General features: G+C 42.8%; 1 protein-coding gene across 6 annotated transcripts in view; it reads right to left on the reverse strand.

Moving 5' to 3' along the window:
- gnao1a (guanine nucleotide binding protein (G protein), alpha activating activity polypeptide O, a) overlaps positions 1-15,516 on the reverse strand; it is a 78,216-nt gene that overhangs the window by 14,545 nt on the left and 48,155 nt on the right. For all 6 annotated transcript variants that reach the window (XR_012928712.1, XR_012928711.1, XR_012928710.1 and 3 more), the window contains exons 4-5: positions 7,812-7,972; positions 1,908-2,036 (exon numbers count right to left, since the gene is read on the reverse strand). Coding sequence is in view for 2 of the 6 variants with exons in the window: in XM_076042746.1 (XP_075898861.1) it covers positions 1,908-2,036; positions 7,812-7,972 (290 nt within the window). In the remaining 4 variants the exon portion in view is untranslated. The remainder of the gene's footprint in view (positions 1-1,907; positions 2,037-7,811; positions 7,973-15,516) is intronic.

Genomic DNA, 15,516 nt, shown 5'->3' on the forward strand with positions numbered 1-15,516 from the left:
AATGTGTATAATTTTCAAAAAGGTTTTCTGGAAGCACATGAAGCGACATGTTATTAATCACAGATCACTGCAGAGAAAAAAAACACACGGGTTTCCACTTCCTTCGATCAAGCCCCTGCCAAATTCCAAGACGGTTTAATTGGTTTTAGAAGGAGGCAGCGAGGAGGCGCTGCTCTCAGACTGCACACTCTCCATTGCATAAATGATGGTTTTTGTGCCTTTATGAAAACGGAACAACGCTACAACTACGCCCTGCCAGCAAAAGACCGAATCCGTCACAAACTCCGTCCTACATGTGAGGTATAATGGTAGGCAGTTCGATGGGTCGCACCCACCACAACAAAACACTGTGGACTCCCACTTACTGCCCGACTGCCAGTAATAGCTAGTGGTCCCATCAATATTTAGAGCTTCTCAACCAAACACGCCCAGCACACCGCCTACTCGGTGGCAGGAGACGTGGACGAGAGCGCCCATCAGCTGTGCATGTCGAAACACAGAGGGAACGTGTTGATCTGAATCGCTGAATGTACACGGATTGCAAATTTGAAGGGAAAACGTGTGACGGCGCATCCATTCAGAATAAAACAAGAAGCACATACTGGTTTTGTGTAATTGGTGGCCAACACATCTAAAATGTAAAGAAGTTGGTAAACTTGTATTTTGCCTCGGTGATCACTAATTTGCACCCTTTCAAAAGAGTGAATGTAAATGTTTTTCAGGATTCAAGAACTTCATTTGTATCTGCATCAGTCTGATTGTAACTTACTCCATATGCTGCCACCATTTCCTCCTGTCTTTATCATAGCAGTTCAGAAAAAATATTGATGTATGGTCATTTTAGATCTATATTTAGTACAGAGAGCAAATTACAGTCGTTTTTTGCCCCACAATAACAAAACAGCGATGCAAAACGTATTTTAATCCTCAGTTTTCCTTCATTAAATAAAATGCCCATAACGGGTAGATATTCTTGACTTTTTGAACCACTGGTCTCTGCTCAGGCAGCAGAGGCTCCCTTTTTGGAAAGCGGGCGGCAACAGGAGCAATTTCTAGGAGTTTTCAGCTACAATCCCAACATGCTTGTACTCCCAGCAGTCAGCAGTCCCACGGCGCCTTGCTCTAATTCAGTCAGATCTCATTTAAAGGCCAGGCAATGAACCTGTTTGATGCTTTCCTTCATTAACCACAGACTGGAGTTCCCTGCTCCATCAAAACACAGAAGAGTCGGGAAATGTGTTGTAGATAGTTGAGACTCAAGTCCAATGCACACATGAGAAGGTGAAACCTTCTTTTGTTCCTCTGTCTTCTGACACAGTTCAGAGGCCACGTGCTCCGAGCATTTCTGGCAGAATGTTGATTTAAACAACATTTAAAGAACCTCAGTTATAATTAACCAAATAAACTAAGAACTTCAGGGTTCAGTGTGTGAAATGTGGCTTAATTTGTAATTTTTATATTGGTAAAAGCTTAATCTACTGCCCATAAGTACAATAATAAAAGTGTGCAAGCACAGTATAATAAAAGTAATTCGGTTTGAACGGTTCTCATATACTGTATATTAAAGAATATACTTAAAGCAAGGGTCTTGCTTCCAGTTAACTGCCATCTTGCACTGACATGTTTCTAAGGAAGCCCGGTGTGGACAATCCAGCCCGCCTGACAGCGCTTATCATGATTAGGGACACTGATAACGTCCTCAAATAAACCCACAAAGAAGATGGTGGACGAGGTATCCAGGTGTGGGTGCTAAGGCCATCGTAGCTCACTGGCAAGCTCAGGAAGGGGAGGGAAGGGAAAGCGGCAATCTAAAATGTAACCACTATGTTGAGCAAAATGCGGACAGTATTTTCATAAATGACCCAAAACCCTCTGCTGATGTGTGTCAGCCCTGGCTGTCGACTGACCTGAAGTGGAGGTTTTTGAAGGTAAAGTGTGTCTCGACGATGCCCGTGGTCTTCACCCGGGTCCTCAGGATGTCCTGCTCTGTGGGCTGGTAGTCCGCCGCACCGATCCGATCTAGGCTGTCTAGATAGCTGCACACAGAGACACGCAAAGCAGAGGAAAGCAGGAGAGTTAGGGAGTGGAAACATTTGTGACATACTTGATAATGTACACGACTGGATCAGATAAATGTCAGTGCGCAGTTCAGAGATCCATCACGGCTTCTGAATGGCTGCCTCCTGGTTAAAATGTCATCTCTGCACAAGAATGACCGAAGATAACCCTCTTGTCTGTTTCTGGGTTTGGCCTATAAGTGTAATATATATTTATAAAATAACGCCTCACTAGTGCAAATAAAACACTGAATGTGAAACAAATTGACAAATAAAGGAACAGCTTTGTGACTGTGAGACGATACGGACTGAGCGAAGGTTATTATCATTTGCAAAGTCATACTCTGAAACCCACAGCTCTCCCTCTGAAACTGGGGGCGGGGGCAGAGGAAGGTCTCAGAAATGCTAATCATTTCATACACAAACAACAGTTTAAACATTATTAGTATTCTGAGTCAAGAGTGATGGGGGATTGGGCGGAATGTACACACAATGTGCATCTCATTGGTGGGGGGGGGAGGTGAAATGGATGCTGAATAATATCAATAATGATAATGACAGTACTTCCAGAAAGATGAGTGGGAAAGGATTAGCCCTTCATTTCTGAGCGCTGGGTCTTTCCCCAGCCACGTTTTTGTTATACCGAGACTGTTAATTACAAGATTTATACTATGGATTTTACATTCTAACGACATTTTTGCCCACCCCCACATCATATCACAAACACCTCTATGGGGATCATTCACGGCAATATGGATTGCTTGCATAATTCATGGCTGCTAACCAGTTCATTTTGTTCAGCTAAAATGTTTTTTTTAAATAGTTTTGTGGCGTTGGGCGTTGTTGGAGGTGGTAACCTCTTTTAGTCAGAATGCTTGATGCAAATATGTCAATGTGTAATAAAAGAACAGACCGTGTTTAATTAAAGGTTATTACTAATGAATGCTGATATTAAAAAGAAATTAAGAATGTTACATACTGGTGTATTTTTCAAAATTGTTAATTGTAACGTTTGCAAATGATTATATGATTGTAAAAATGGTTAATTAATTGTGATTCATTAAATCTTTCTGGTAAAATGGTAAAAACACAGACAGATGGACAGCCGGACAGCCGGACAGACAGACAGACAGACAGACACACACACACACACACACACACATACACACACACAGACACATCTAATAGAGTGGTGGTGTGTTAAGTGGCATTCACGATGAATCACATGTTCAATGTTAAATTTTGAATGTAAAATAATTTTCTTTTTCCAACCGTTACTTTTCAAACCTACAAAAGCTCCTCTTACTTAAGCCTGCAGACACCTTCCCCATAGAAAAACACATTTGACACGACTTGCAAACACACACCAACACAGCTCCACGTATGGAACTGTTATTCCCCCGAGGGCGGCGAGTGCAGCGATGTACATTGCATTAAATCATGCCTGGGCAAGCTAATAACGGCATCCTTGAGTGGCCTGGTTTTTTTTAAAGCCACATGCAGGCCATCCCTGTTACTGGCCCCTTTGTTTGCGTCACACAGACACACTCTTCATGGTGCACTCAGTCAGTCAGTTGACTGCAAAGCCCACAATATGTTTCGGCCCCCCCCCCAACCTGTCACGTACGGTACAGTATTGAAAATAATGTAGAAATCCGACGAGGTGATACCGACAAGCAGGAGTTGTGCGTTTGTGTATGTGTGTGGGTGTGCTTCCAGCACAGAAAATGACAGAGTGCTTCCTGACAGGCCGCTATTTGCCGCAACATTGTTTTGACACCGCACACGGCGTGTTCTCAAGCCAATCAACGTTTTAATGTGATTTTTTTCCCCGTGGCTCACACAAGCGCACAAGGTGTGCCTGCGCCCGGAGCGAGGGCACACAAGAGTTTCATTTACTACTCATGCATAATGGAATATACCCGAGTTTTAAAAGCCAAAGAGTGGGCCAATGGGGCAGCCTGGAGGGCCCGGCGCTCAGCTTTCCTCCTGAAACGAAGCTGTGACGTTTTTCGGCGATTAACTCGATTAATTATCGCTGTTATTTCGGAAAAAAAACTTCACCAGAGGCGACTCGAGCGTTGACAGCTGACAGCGTGTGTCAGAGCAGAATGCTAGCCTCGACCTTTCGCTAACATTCTGACATACACTGCACGCTACGAGTATCGTCTTGATATCGCAAAAATAGCTAATTTTCATTCAAATGTCAAGCAAATTTGAATACATTTGCTATAAAGATAAAAAAAAAAAAAAAAAAAAAAAAATAGATACATAGTGTTGCATTTCAATTAAAGGTCCAGTATGTAACATTTGGTCTGATTTCCAATTTTTATATTGGTAAATATTTTGGGTATTGGGTATAATGTCCATAAATACATTAATGGAAATGAATACTCACAGTACATTAAAAGTAATTTGGTATTGCTACCCATAGAACGGTTATCATATATATAAGAATATACACAGATCAAGGGTCTTGATCCCAGTTAGCTGCCATCTTGCACCACCTTATTTCCAAGGAAGGCCAGTGTGGACAATCCAGGCTGCCTGACAGTGCGTAACGTAATTAGGGTGACTGCTCTATTTCACTGGCAAGCTCGGGAGAGGGAGGGTGAGAGGGTAACCACCACTGTAACCACTTGGTGTCACTGTTTCTTCCAATCTTTAAGAATTTGACGCAAGTTGGCGCGATTACATAAAGGCTGTTCACGCCATGGGAAGGTGCTACCTGGCTACTGGAAGGAGAAGAGGGGAACAAACAACTAAAACCGCAAAACCATATGATGCAATAGTTTGCATACACCAACTTCCTGGTACACAACAAGAACAGTATCAGTACCATCTCCTCTTATTCGTTCTCAGTTATTAGTATTATTATACAAATTATTATTTCTTTCTTTAAACAAATGTAACTCCAATATGTGAAGTTTATGATGGAGAACGACGTCAGTCGTTTTTGCATGACTGCAGAGTTTGATTTTGAAATGAACCCATGCGAACTTGGTGGCACCATTTGCCACCGCAGTGGCAGAAAACGTAATCTCCTTATCTCACATCCCGGCGTCTCGCAGTGGGGTACTTTCTGCTGATGCATGCATAACATCATGTCACAAAGACAGAGGATGTACATCACAAACATAGTGCATGTGTATTGTGGTAAATAGGTCAGCGCGCGCAGGGCTTGTACACACAGAGAGCGAGAGGGAGAGGGAGAGAGGGAAGGAGAGGGAGAGAGAGAGAGAGAGGGAGAGAGAGAGAGAAGAGAGAGAGAGAGAGAGAGAGAGAGAGAGAGAAGGGCTTGGGGCACTACTTGCTCCTCGCAGAAGAGAGCTTTTCTGCTTTCTATGGAATACAAACACACATTACACGCATGTGTGAGTGCACCCGCGCCCACACACAGTGACACTGGCTTTTACACCGCGAGCACACTTCACACACAGCCCCGGCAACACGGAGGCGACTGGCCTGTGGACGATAAGGACGTACCTCTACTTTGACTGTCAAATAAAAAACACACATACAGTACACACACACACACACACACACACACACACACACACACACACACACACACACACACAAAGCTAGGTTCGATCATGTGACGTCTGTCCTATCGGCTCACTGGCTGGCTCCAGCAGAACTCCACAGGGCACATCATACTGGGAAGTGTGCATCAATCTTTAATGTGACATTTAGCTCAGTCACTCTGGAACACACAAGCGCACACATGCTCGTTCCCACTCACACACCCATCACAGCTGATCGGGCTTTGATTGGAGGCGACTGGATGATTGTCCATGTTGACTGCAGTAGGTTGACCCTCCCTTCACCGGCTGACGATCAGGATTATACAAAGCAGCTGCAGATATCCGTCGCGCGCTGGCAGTTTTTGTTTTGTTTGTTTCCGTAAAATTTGGCGTTCGAAACCTGAACGAAAATATTTGCTGCTTCCTGAGTTCCCAACTTCAAACTCACTCAAATCCTCAAATCTCTCTCTGTCCTTTTTCCAAACAGGTTCGGAATGAGTTTAGATGCGGTGCAAGACACTAATGCGCCTGAATATCATGGTTTTTCTTTTCCTTTCTGACGTAGATCAAACACCAAAAATCTTAAAAATATTGCTGGGGGAAAAAACGCAGAAACGTGTCACTAGCCGCAGAGTCAGTTCCAGGTTGGGATGGGGAGAGTTGACAGTAAATACAAGAGAAGCCGTGGGGTGAATGAAAACATTGACAATCTGTCTGCAAATGCGCCGTTCGGGTCGAAAGATGTCAGCTCATGGATACGAGCAGCTTCTTAAGCGCGTCCAAGTCTCCTCTGTTCCTTCTCAAAAACGCAAGGAAAAAAAATGAATGTGGAGTCAACTTCCATTTGCAGACAAAAAAGGTGCATTGACTCCAGAACCGTTGGTGAGTTTCGAGGTTCAACGTCGATCAATAGACATAAATAAACAAATAAATATGGATGATTCCTAACTTTAGGAGGTTCTGAAGAAATCAAGACGTCCTGCATTTGAACGGGTTGTCGCGGAACATTTGATCGCCGTCGTCTTATTAAAAGGTCCCCCGTCAACGCCTGCAATAGTAAGTGGCGGCTACGTAACTGATACACTGATAAACGTCTCCATCTGTCATTCGGGTCCAATTTCCCTTCGTGCCACCGCGTAACTCCATTAGACGCAACGTATGGGACACAATTAACGAGGGCTACAAGCGCAAACACGGCGCTTGAGGAGAATCTCACGACGCGGCGGCGCTGTGTTCGCGCAGCCCGCTGCACTTTCACATTAATCGGACGCTGCCCTTGTAATGGGCATTGACTTTGCGTCGTGATAGATTTCCCAGGATGACAAAGGCGTCGCGAGGGTGTGTTTCCTGGCCTTGGAGACGTGGGCCAATTGTAACTAATGCACAATCAAGTCGTGCCTTTAAGCTGCGGCACTTGCAATGCGACTCACTGCGGCCTGTAGAGGGAAGTTTGACGCGGCTCTGGTTAATATGCAGCTGATTTGACCTCTGAATGAGTTCTAGCGCTAGCGTCTACAACAAATGACAGAGCACAGTAACCGTGGTGCGGTCATTTGTACACAAATATCTGTACTTTCTACTTCTTGCATTGGTTACATTGTTTAAAAGTGTTTAAAAAATACAAATTCTGCTCAAAGTCATTCACTCATATTATAGTTGTTGCTTGACGTGGAGACATTTGAACTGGTCGAGTTGCTGTGCAGCTCAATGTAAAAGTGGATCATATTTTGGAGGGAGACTATTATAGAGTACCCTTGGCTTTGGGGTCGCTGTTCAGTATATTTTCAGCACAGAGAATAACATTGGTGACTGTTGTTAAATGTGTAAACATCCAACAATGGGGTCACTGCTCATAACTATTAATGATTACAGCTTGGTTATATACTGTAACTGTAGTATCGAGAGTACCGAAGCTGTAAGAAATGTCTCTGGTCAGTTCAGTCCAGACTATCCTGTCACAACCTTTTCATTTTTGCAAAACAATCACTGAATGTAGAGTTGCATTAATGGCAAAAAAACTTTTCAGAAGCTGCACTTTTGCTGAAGTAAAGGAGTCTAATCAGTACTTTTTCACACAAGTGTCTGTACTTCTACTTTAGTACAGAATGTGAATACCTATGCCACCTCTGCAGAGAGGACAGAGTTAAATGGAGGCAGGTGACCGACCCTCGATGGAACAGCCGGAAGCAAAAGAAAAGCAGTAGAGGGTGAACTGCACGATACGTACTACTGCGCTGAGTCGTTGAGCTGGTACTCTCGGGCGCGACTGAAACACTCCTGGATGCCGGAGTCGGACCACAGGCGCATCATGGCGGAGAGCAGCTCGGCAGAGTAAGGCTCCGTGTCCTCCATGCGGCTGACCACGTCGCAAACCATCTTAGCGTCCGCCTGGAGAAGACACAGAGGGAGGGAGGTGAGAGTCAGAATCAAAAACAGGTTTGCGGTTTTATTCTACAAATGATGAGTTCCGCGAGCAACTGTGCACAATCGGAAAAATCTCTGCTGAGCACAAAACCAACAACAAAAAAAAGAAATTCTGGAAAAAAGGGAATGTTTACTTCAATGCAAAATGAGAGACACAAGTTGAAGACAGAAGCCATCGTTAAATATCCGAGAGTCATGACAACCTTCTGCTCAACGCTCCTCCCAATGATAAAGTGCAGAGTGGTGTGAGGCTTTTCTTTACAAGTTATCTGGAATCTTCTCTGCTCCTGCAGATGATCAGCTTGTGGGACCTGACAGGAGGTGAGCTGCCAGCTTCAGTTCAATTCCGATAATTATTTCCTCCCAGAAACTGTACGTCGCCTGTGACGGTTTCCAAGTGAACATTGATGGATTGGGTCTCGCTAGATAATTGCAACGCTCAGATAAAGTAATTCAATGTCGACTCCTTTTGTTGTATTTCCCCGTGTGTAAAGAAGGCAGGAAGTGGCTGACAGCAACACTCTGCCCCTCCCTCTTCTCTTTCCCCGCTGCTCTTATAGATTTATTTTCCAATCTCTCACCTCCTACATGACCATTGTTGGCCACAGTAATAACCTGCCACTGGCCTTTGCACTAATAACCTCCTGCGCGGCTCCTGATGGAGGTGAACTCTCGATTGAAGACATGCGCACATGCAGCATTGAACAGTAATGGACGGTGATTTGCAGATAATCTGAGTTCTCTTTTGAATTTCTGCATAGGAGCCCCTTTTTTTCAGTTGGTTTTCAACTCCTATATTTATCTTCAAGCAACGGTGGCTACTCTATGCATTTCAACTGATTGATTGATTACAGTGGCTTTTTATCAGAAAGAAAAAAAGCATGAACTGTTTTTACAGTCCAGAATGCCTTGACATTGACTATTGACTAGAGACTTCTCGACAGTTTGAAGAGAAAAATACACATTCCCAGAGTGCAATGTGAATTTAATTGGACGTTATACGTTATCCTAGACTACTGAGAGTCCAACTCCGTCACCCCCTACTCTCTAATCCCTGCCCCCTTTTCTTCTTTTTGTCCACTTCCTGTTCTCCATTCACCAAATGCACTATTTTAAAAAATAAAGGTTTTTGCAGCGAGTGGTGGTTTATTTTTTGTATTTTTTTTTTTATATATTAAGAGCCTACAATGACTTAAACACTGAAACCTTGTGTGTAAAACCAAGAATACCAAGAATACAGCGTTGCTAAAATCACCAAGCTAAAATTACCAACATTTCCACCATGTTACGTAAGCGTTACACATAAACCACTGAATCTATATTTTGCACAAAGATATAATTTCAGCCTTCAGGTGGAAAAGTTTCCTGAGGCAAAGAGCTAGCGTCAGCAAAACTGGGGGTAATAAAAAAAAAAAGGCACACACTTTGGCAGGGCTCAAACCAAACATGCAACACGGCACCTGGAAAGATATCTGCATTCCGTATACTTGGCGAGCAGGCGAAGCGGCGCGGCGCGTATTTGATGGCACAGCACGCAGGCTGGAATTTCAGCCCCTGAATGATTTGTTTGAGTTTGCCCGTCTTTATGAATTTCAAGAGCTTGCCACATAATCAGGGATCAATAAAAACAGAAAACGTGCAAGCAGTGAAGCTTGAAATCGCTTCATTTGCTGAAGGATTTGACTCTAAAAGCCACAAAGCTCCCACATTAGGCAACTATGATTTTACAATGATGCTCTATGATAATGTTGTTTTGCTAGTATGCAACTCTGAAGCTGAAAAAAAAACTAACTTAGCTACTCAAATGTAAAAGGCACAGCCTTTGACGTGATCAACTGTGAACGGTATTGTTGTTTCTTTTCTTTCTAATTCACTCTGTGCACTTCAAATGTTTTTTTTTTTTTTTTTTTTAACTTAGTTTATGTTTTGCAGACTAGGACTTCTGTTGCAATTACCTCTAATGTGTTTACCCTCCTGTAATGCAATGCATTTATATGAACCCTCTGTTGGCAATGACACTATAACGTGAATAACATGCTAACTCGTATTATTTGCATCACAAAACTCAAAACTCATTAACCCAAATACACAGTAACAATTGCCTTGACATGATGGCATCTGTTCAGAGGGATGCAAACTGTTTGTCTTGGTGCAGGATACAAAAAGGTTGTTAATATGTTTTCAAGTGGTATTTCATTCTTCCTGATTTGCTCTTTGCCTCATTCTGTCTCTGCATCGAACCACTGTTGTCCCCAACCGACACTATCCAGGTGTCCCTTCATTGTCTCTTTTTTAAATTAGTCCCTCCTTCCATCATTTTTAGTGTCCATTTCGCCTCTTCTGGGGGTTTTGTTACTGTTGTCGCTCTCATTTTCTTCCTGCAGATTCTAACCTGCCTCTCTCCTTGTCCTTTTGTCTCTCTCCTTTCCTCGCCGGGAAACTATTTTCGCTCCCCACCCTCCTGTTACCCTCTTATCACTGTTCTCCATGTCCGCCCTTGTTTATCGGCAACCCCTTCTCTCATTACATTCCGTCTGTGTCCATCTCTCCTGATCTGCTCCTCGCTTTTTTACAATGACTCAGTCTTCACCGTCTCCTGTTGTGTCAGGTCATTGCTAAGTCTTGTCGTCAAAGCGTGCGCAGGCTGTGATAATTAAAAAAAAAAAAAGAAAAGAAAAAGAAAAAATGAACGTACCCTGGCCTCATGTTTATCTTTGTAAACAAGTGCTCGGCGTTATGTTGTCTTTCTTTTTGGTCTACCTAGAGAACAAACGCGAAAAACAACTATTTTTACAGCAACTGCAGTGTAACGAGTTTTTCCATTGAGACGGATGAAGGTTGTGCGTCTCCCAACATTCCAAAAGACTAAAGTCGAAGTTCAGTGATGGCTCTGATCTGAATACAAACAGTGAAGTGGTACAGAGCAGTGTTGGGTTCTCTTACTTTCCCTGCCATGCAAAGCTAGTAGAAACATACTGTATCTGCAAGTGCAAGTTGCACCAATGTGATTTTGTTATCTTACAAATGCTGTAGAATCGTTTATATCTTGTCTCTCTGGACTCAAGCCAATCGCCTGATGTGACAGCCTGCCAGCACTCCCTCAGCACGCACACGATGAGATAACGCTCCCATTCATCTGCCCATTTAATCGTCGGCTAGCGCAAATTAGTAAATATCGTAAATCAGCTGTATGAAGCCTTATAAACGTATATATACTAAACACACGTTATTAATGATAATGGTAGTGCTGAGATACACACTCTTTCATTCACAATTAATCCACACTCAGCTGCACTACTGCATTGCTTGAATCCTGTTATAAATTAAAAAAGCAGGTCATTTATTTGAAGATTTGGAAGTTCCCCCTCATGTAAAAATGGTTAGATATAAAAAAGATGCCTTTTTTTAAAAAACAATATTTCAATATGCATGTATACTGTGTGTAGAAACATTGCTTTGGATGACACACTAACCAAAACGCAATACGTTTCTTTTTTTGTTCCTGTGTGTGTCCGATGTGCTATGTTACACATCTTAATTCTTTGGTCATTGTTTGACCCGGTGGGCCTGCGATGAACTGGCGACTTGTCCAGGGTGTCACCCTGCCTTTGCCCTAAGACAGCTGGGATAGGCTCCAGCAGACCCCCGTGACCCTGAATAGGAATAAGCGGGTATAGAAGATGAATGAATGAATGAATGAATGAATGAATGAATGTTTGACCCGGGACAACACAGATTTTCTGATGTCGGTTTTTGCTACATTTCAACACAAATTCTTCAAAAAATTTAATTCAACGTTCAAGTTTTTCGACAATGCAACGCTTAGAAAAAACTCTCGGTCTCGAGGGGGAAAACAAAGGAACAAAACTTTCTAAGTATGATTTTTTTTTTTTTTATGTCGACCTTCCCGCCGCAGCCCCACTTCTTAAGACGCGAAGCTCTGCATTGTATACCCATCGGCAGCCTGTCATTATCTTAAATCAATTCCTGAGAGGTTACCATTAAACCAGACCAGACCATAACTAAATATAGAGTCAGAGCTGCAGCATGATCTGAAAAAAAAAGAGTCTGCTGGGAGAAACAGGCAGCTGGTAATAAATAAACAACAATAAAAAAAAAACAAAAAAAACAGAAAATCATTTAAAGCCTGCGACACCTGCAGATTTTGCCTGTTTTTTTCCACCTCTACTCAAAGGCATCATCATAGCAACGACCTCTCCGGGACCGCGCTTTGTTTTCCGCTCAAATACCTCCACCGAGTATCTCAATCCGCCCATCAAAGAGCGCCATCTAAAAATAAACGACCCGCTGCTTTTTTTTTTCTCAACCGGTCTCACAGATTTCAGAAACCCTTTTCCATTGACTGAAAGGTCTGAACGCTGCTTAAATGCCACACTGTTTTGCTGGGGGGAACGGAGGAGGGAGTAATGACAGTTATTTTGCATGCTGTTTAGATGATGAAAAGATAAGAGGGGTGTTTTTTTTTTTTTTTTTTTTTCAAAAAGCACAGGAGAACTGCAGAGCTTTGAGACTCTTGAGTACCTGCAGTGCCAATTAGCATGACGTCTGCTCCAACACAGACACAGCGCATATGCGGTAATGCATGATGTTGTCAAATATCCCTAAATATACAGTATCTGTTGCTGCTTTGAAACTTCTGTTTGTGTTCACTCCAGCACTTCTTACTCTTGCTTTTTGCATTCTGACTCGGGATGCAAATTATCGATTCGTTCATCAATCGTTAGTTGATTGACCTTATCCTTCCATTCACGATTAATTGATAAGCACCGTTTTTTCTGAGAACCTAAATTTCACAATGAAAAACGTTTAATGAACACATTATTTAACCCTCATATAATGTTGAGGGTCCAATGTGCCTAAAGATTTATCCTCTGACTTTAAGTTGACTTCTAATGGGTCACATTTCAACTTTTCTTTTAAAAAAAAGAAGAAGAAGAAAAAAAAAAGTTGTTTGAAAATAACTTGATCTAGTTATACAAGTATACACCATGCCATTTAACAAAAAAAAACAACAAAAACAAACCCAGTGTAAAAAAATGTATTTAATTTACTCGACTACATTCTTAATCGACAATTAATCGATAATCGATTAATTGTTAACATCCCTAATTCTGACTGAAACTAAACCCAACTAGCCAGAGCGTATTTTAATATCTAACAGTTCCAAAGCTCAGAATATATAGCATCTTTCGAATATACAAAAATAAAAACATCCAGATTTTAAACTGACTCAAGTGTTGGGAGTAAACTGCGAAAAACACTGATTAGGTTACATTTTGTGAATCAGATTTGCTGCAACTTGCTTTCCAGGTGGATATAAAAACCAAAAGGACACGTTTGCTCAGCAGACATGAAGTGCTTTTACAGTGTGCTGGCCCCATTCAAATAATCCAGACGTTTCCTTTGCATCACATGATATAAATTGAGTTGCTGCAGGAGGCTGACAGAAGCCAGATGACTTTAATGCACAGAAAAAGGCACAACAGAGTCTCAACATATATAGAGTCAATTGGCCCAACCCCCTAAAACAGCTAAAGGAGCCACAGCCAGCCTTCCATGCAAACCCACTGGTGTGCAAACATTTACAAGTAGCATTCATTTTTTGGCATGAACTGCTGAGGGAACATTATTTTATTATAAGCTTGAGTAATTTGGGGTCATCTGCAGTGTGAAAAAAAAAGAAAAGAATGTGTTTTGGCACAAGGTAAAGCGAGTCAAATTGATTTCAAATCAGCAGAACGACTTGGTCTGCCAAATTTTGCAAACAAGCAGTAAACTGTAAAAACACTAATTGTGTGTGTTAGTGAGGCAATTAAACATTTGACAACCGTCACGTGCAACCTCTGTCACAGTTTTTGGTTGGTGTACTGCGTGTCAGTGACACATCCGCGGTGCACCGTCACATGGCTACCGTGGCTGCAGCAGGTAACATTGTGGGTGTGAGGAGAAAAGTAAACAGATTGTGTTGATCAAAGTAGCTAGGATGTAGTGCTAGGTGGGATCTGATGTAGATCAGATAGATATCTTCTTTTTGCACTGTATATGCTGCTTGAACTGTACAAATTTCCCCAATGTGGGATCATTAAAGGCATTCTTATCTTCTTGTCCAATATCTATTTTGCCTGAGTTGCGGATGTACTCATCACCATAATATAGAGGTTGTAGGCATTGTTATATAGAAAAACAACATTAGCTGTCACTCAACTGCAATCGAAATTCCACCAAAATCATTGACTTTTGATCTGACCTTTGTTAAAGAGCATTTTTTGTGACATTATTATTATCATTATTATTATTATTAATAATAATGGGGAATGTGTAGAAACCTAAAACCCCCATCCGAGACGAGTTTAGTTGAAATTTTTATTTCCTATATTGTATGCATTGTTGATGCAGTTAAGTGAAAAAAAAAAAAAAAGTCAACTGTCTTGATGATGAAATGATGCACATTTCAGCTGCATGACACGAAATCAAAGCATCTCAACCCCAAAGTAAGAGACAACGCATCATGCTGCACAGCCCAGGAAAACTTCACTTCACTTCAAAGATTTTCTGCTGAAAGCACCTGTTGTCAGCCAGCGAGGGCCACAATTAATCACACGTTTCCGGGCCACGTAGTTAAAACAACAAAACCAAAAAAACAAACCCTGATCGTTATGACGAAGTGGCGGTCGATGAAAATGCCACATCACAAACAACGGGGACGGAGGCTGATTAAATTGTGAGCCGAGACGCGTCGTGTGCGTGTCTGTGCCGTCGCCACGGTGGGCGTCAGCCGTCGGATCTAATGGAGGGAAGGGAGAACAAAAATATATCGTTGCTGGTGTTTGCCATCAACAATCTGTTCTCGCTCTCTCTCTCTCTCTCTCTATCTCGCCGGCGCTTATTGTTTTCCCGCCCCGCCCCCCCCCCCTTTTTTTTTTTTGCTATTTTGGGAGCTCCGTTATCTCTCTCAAGCATCTTTCCCAACCCTCCAAACCAGCTCTGCCTCCATTTCTCCCTCCGCACTCAGCGACGTTGCTTCAAACTGTCTTTCTTCCCTCCTCTCTTCTCCTTTCCTTCCCTCCCCGCACCTCCCTCATGATTATTTCACCGTCTCCCATTCTATTTTCACTCCTCCCCTCCTCTGCCGTCTGCCGGCACGCCCTGCTCGCTCTCCTTCCCTCCCTCCCTCCCCTTTTTTTTATTTCGCACTCGCTCCTCTGCGTCATGTGACTTTTGGCTGCAGTTGCCATGGTGACCATCCTCATTTTCCCAGGAACGCAATCTCTGATTTTCTCTCCCTTTACCCTTCCCCTCATTCTGTCACACCCTCCTCCTCCTCCTCCTCTTTCCCCTGCATCGGCCTCATCCCACCCTCCATCCTCCCTCCCCTCCCTCTCTTCTCCTCTTCTTTCCAAAATAATTCGAATCACTTTCCGCGGTGCCGATGAGCTGCGTTCGACCTCCCTCGTCGTCTCCTCCCTTCTCCCTCTGGTGCTTTGCTG

This window comes from Nelusetta ayraudi, unplaced genomic scaffold, assembly GCF_046127955.1.
Source record: "Nelusetta ayraudi isolate G7.1 ecotype Tasmania unplaced genomic scaffold, CSIRO-AGI_Nayr_v1 ptg000071l, whole genome shotgun sequence".
Taxonomy (NCBI): domain Eukaryota; kingdom Metazoa; phylum Chordata; class Actinopteri; order Tetraodontiformes; family Monacanthidae; genus Nelusetta; species Nelusetta ayraudi.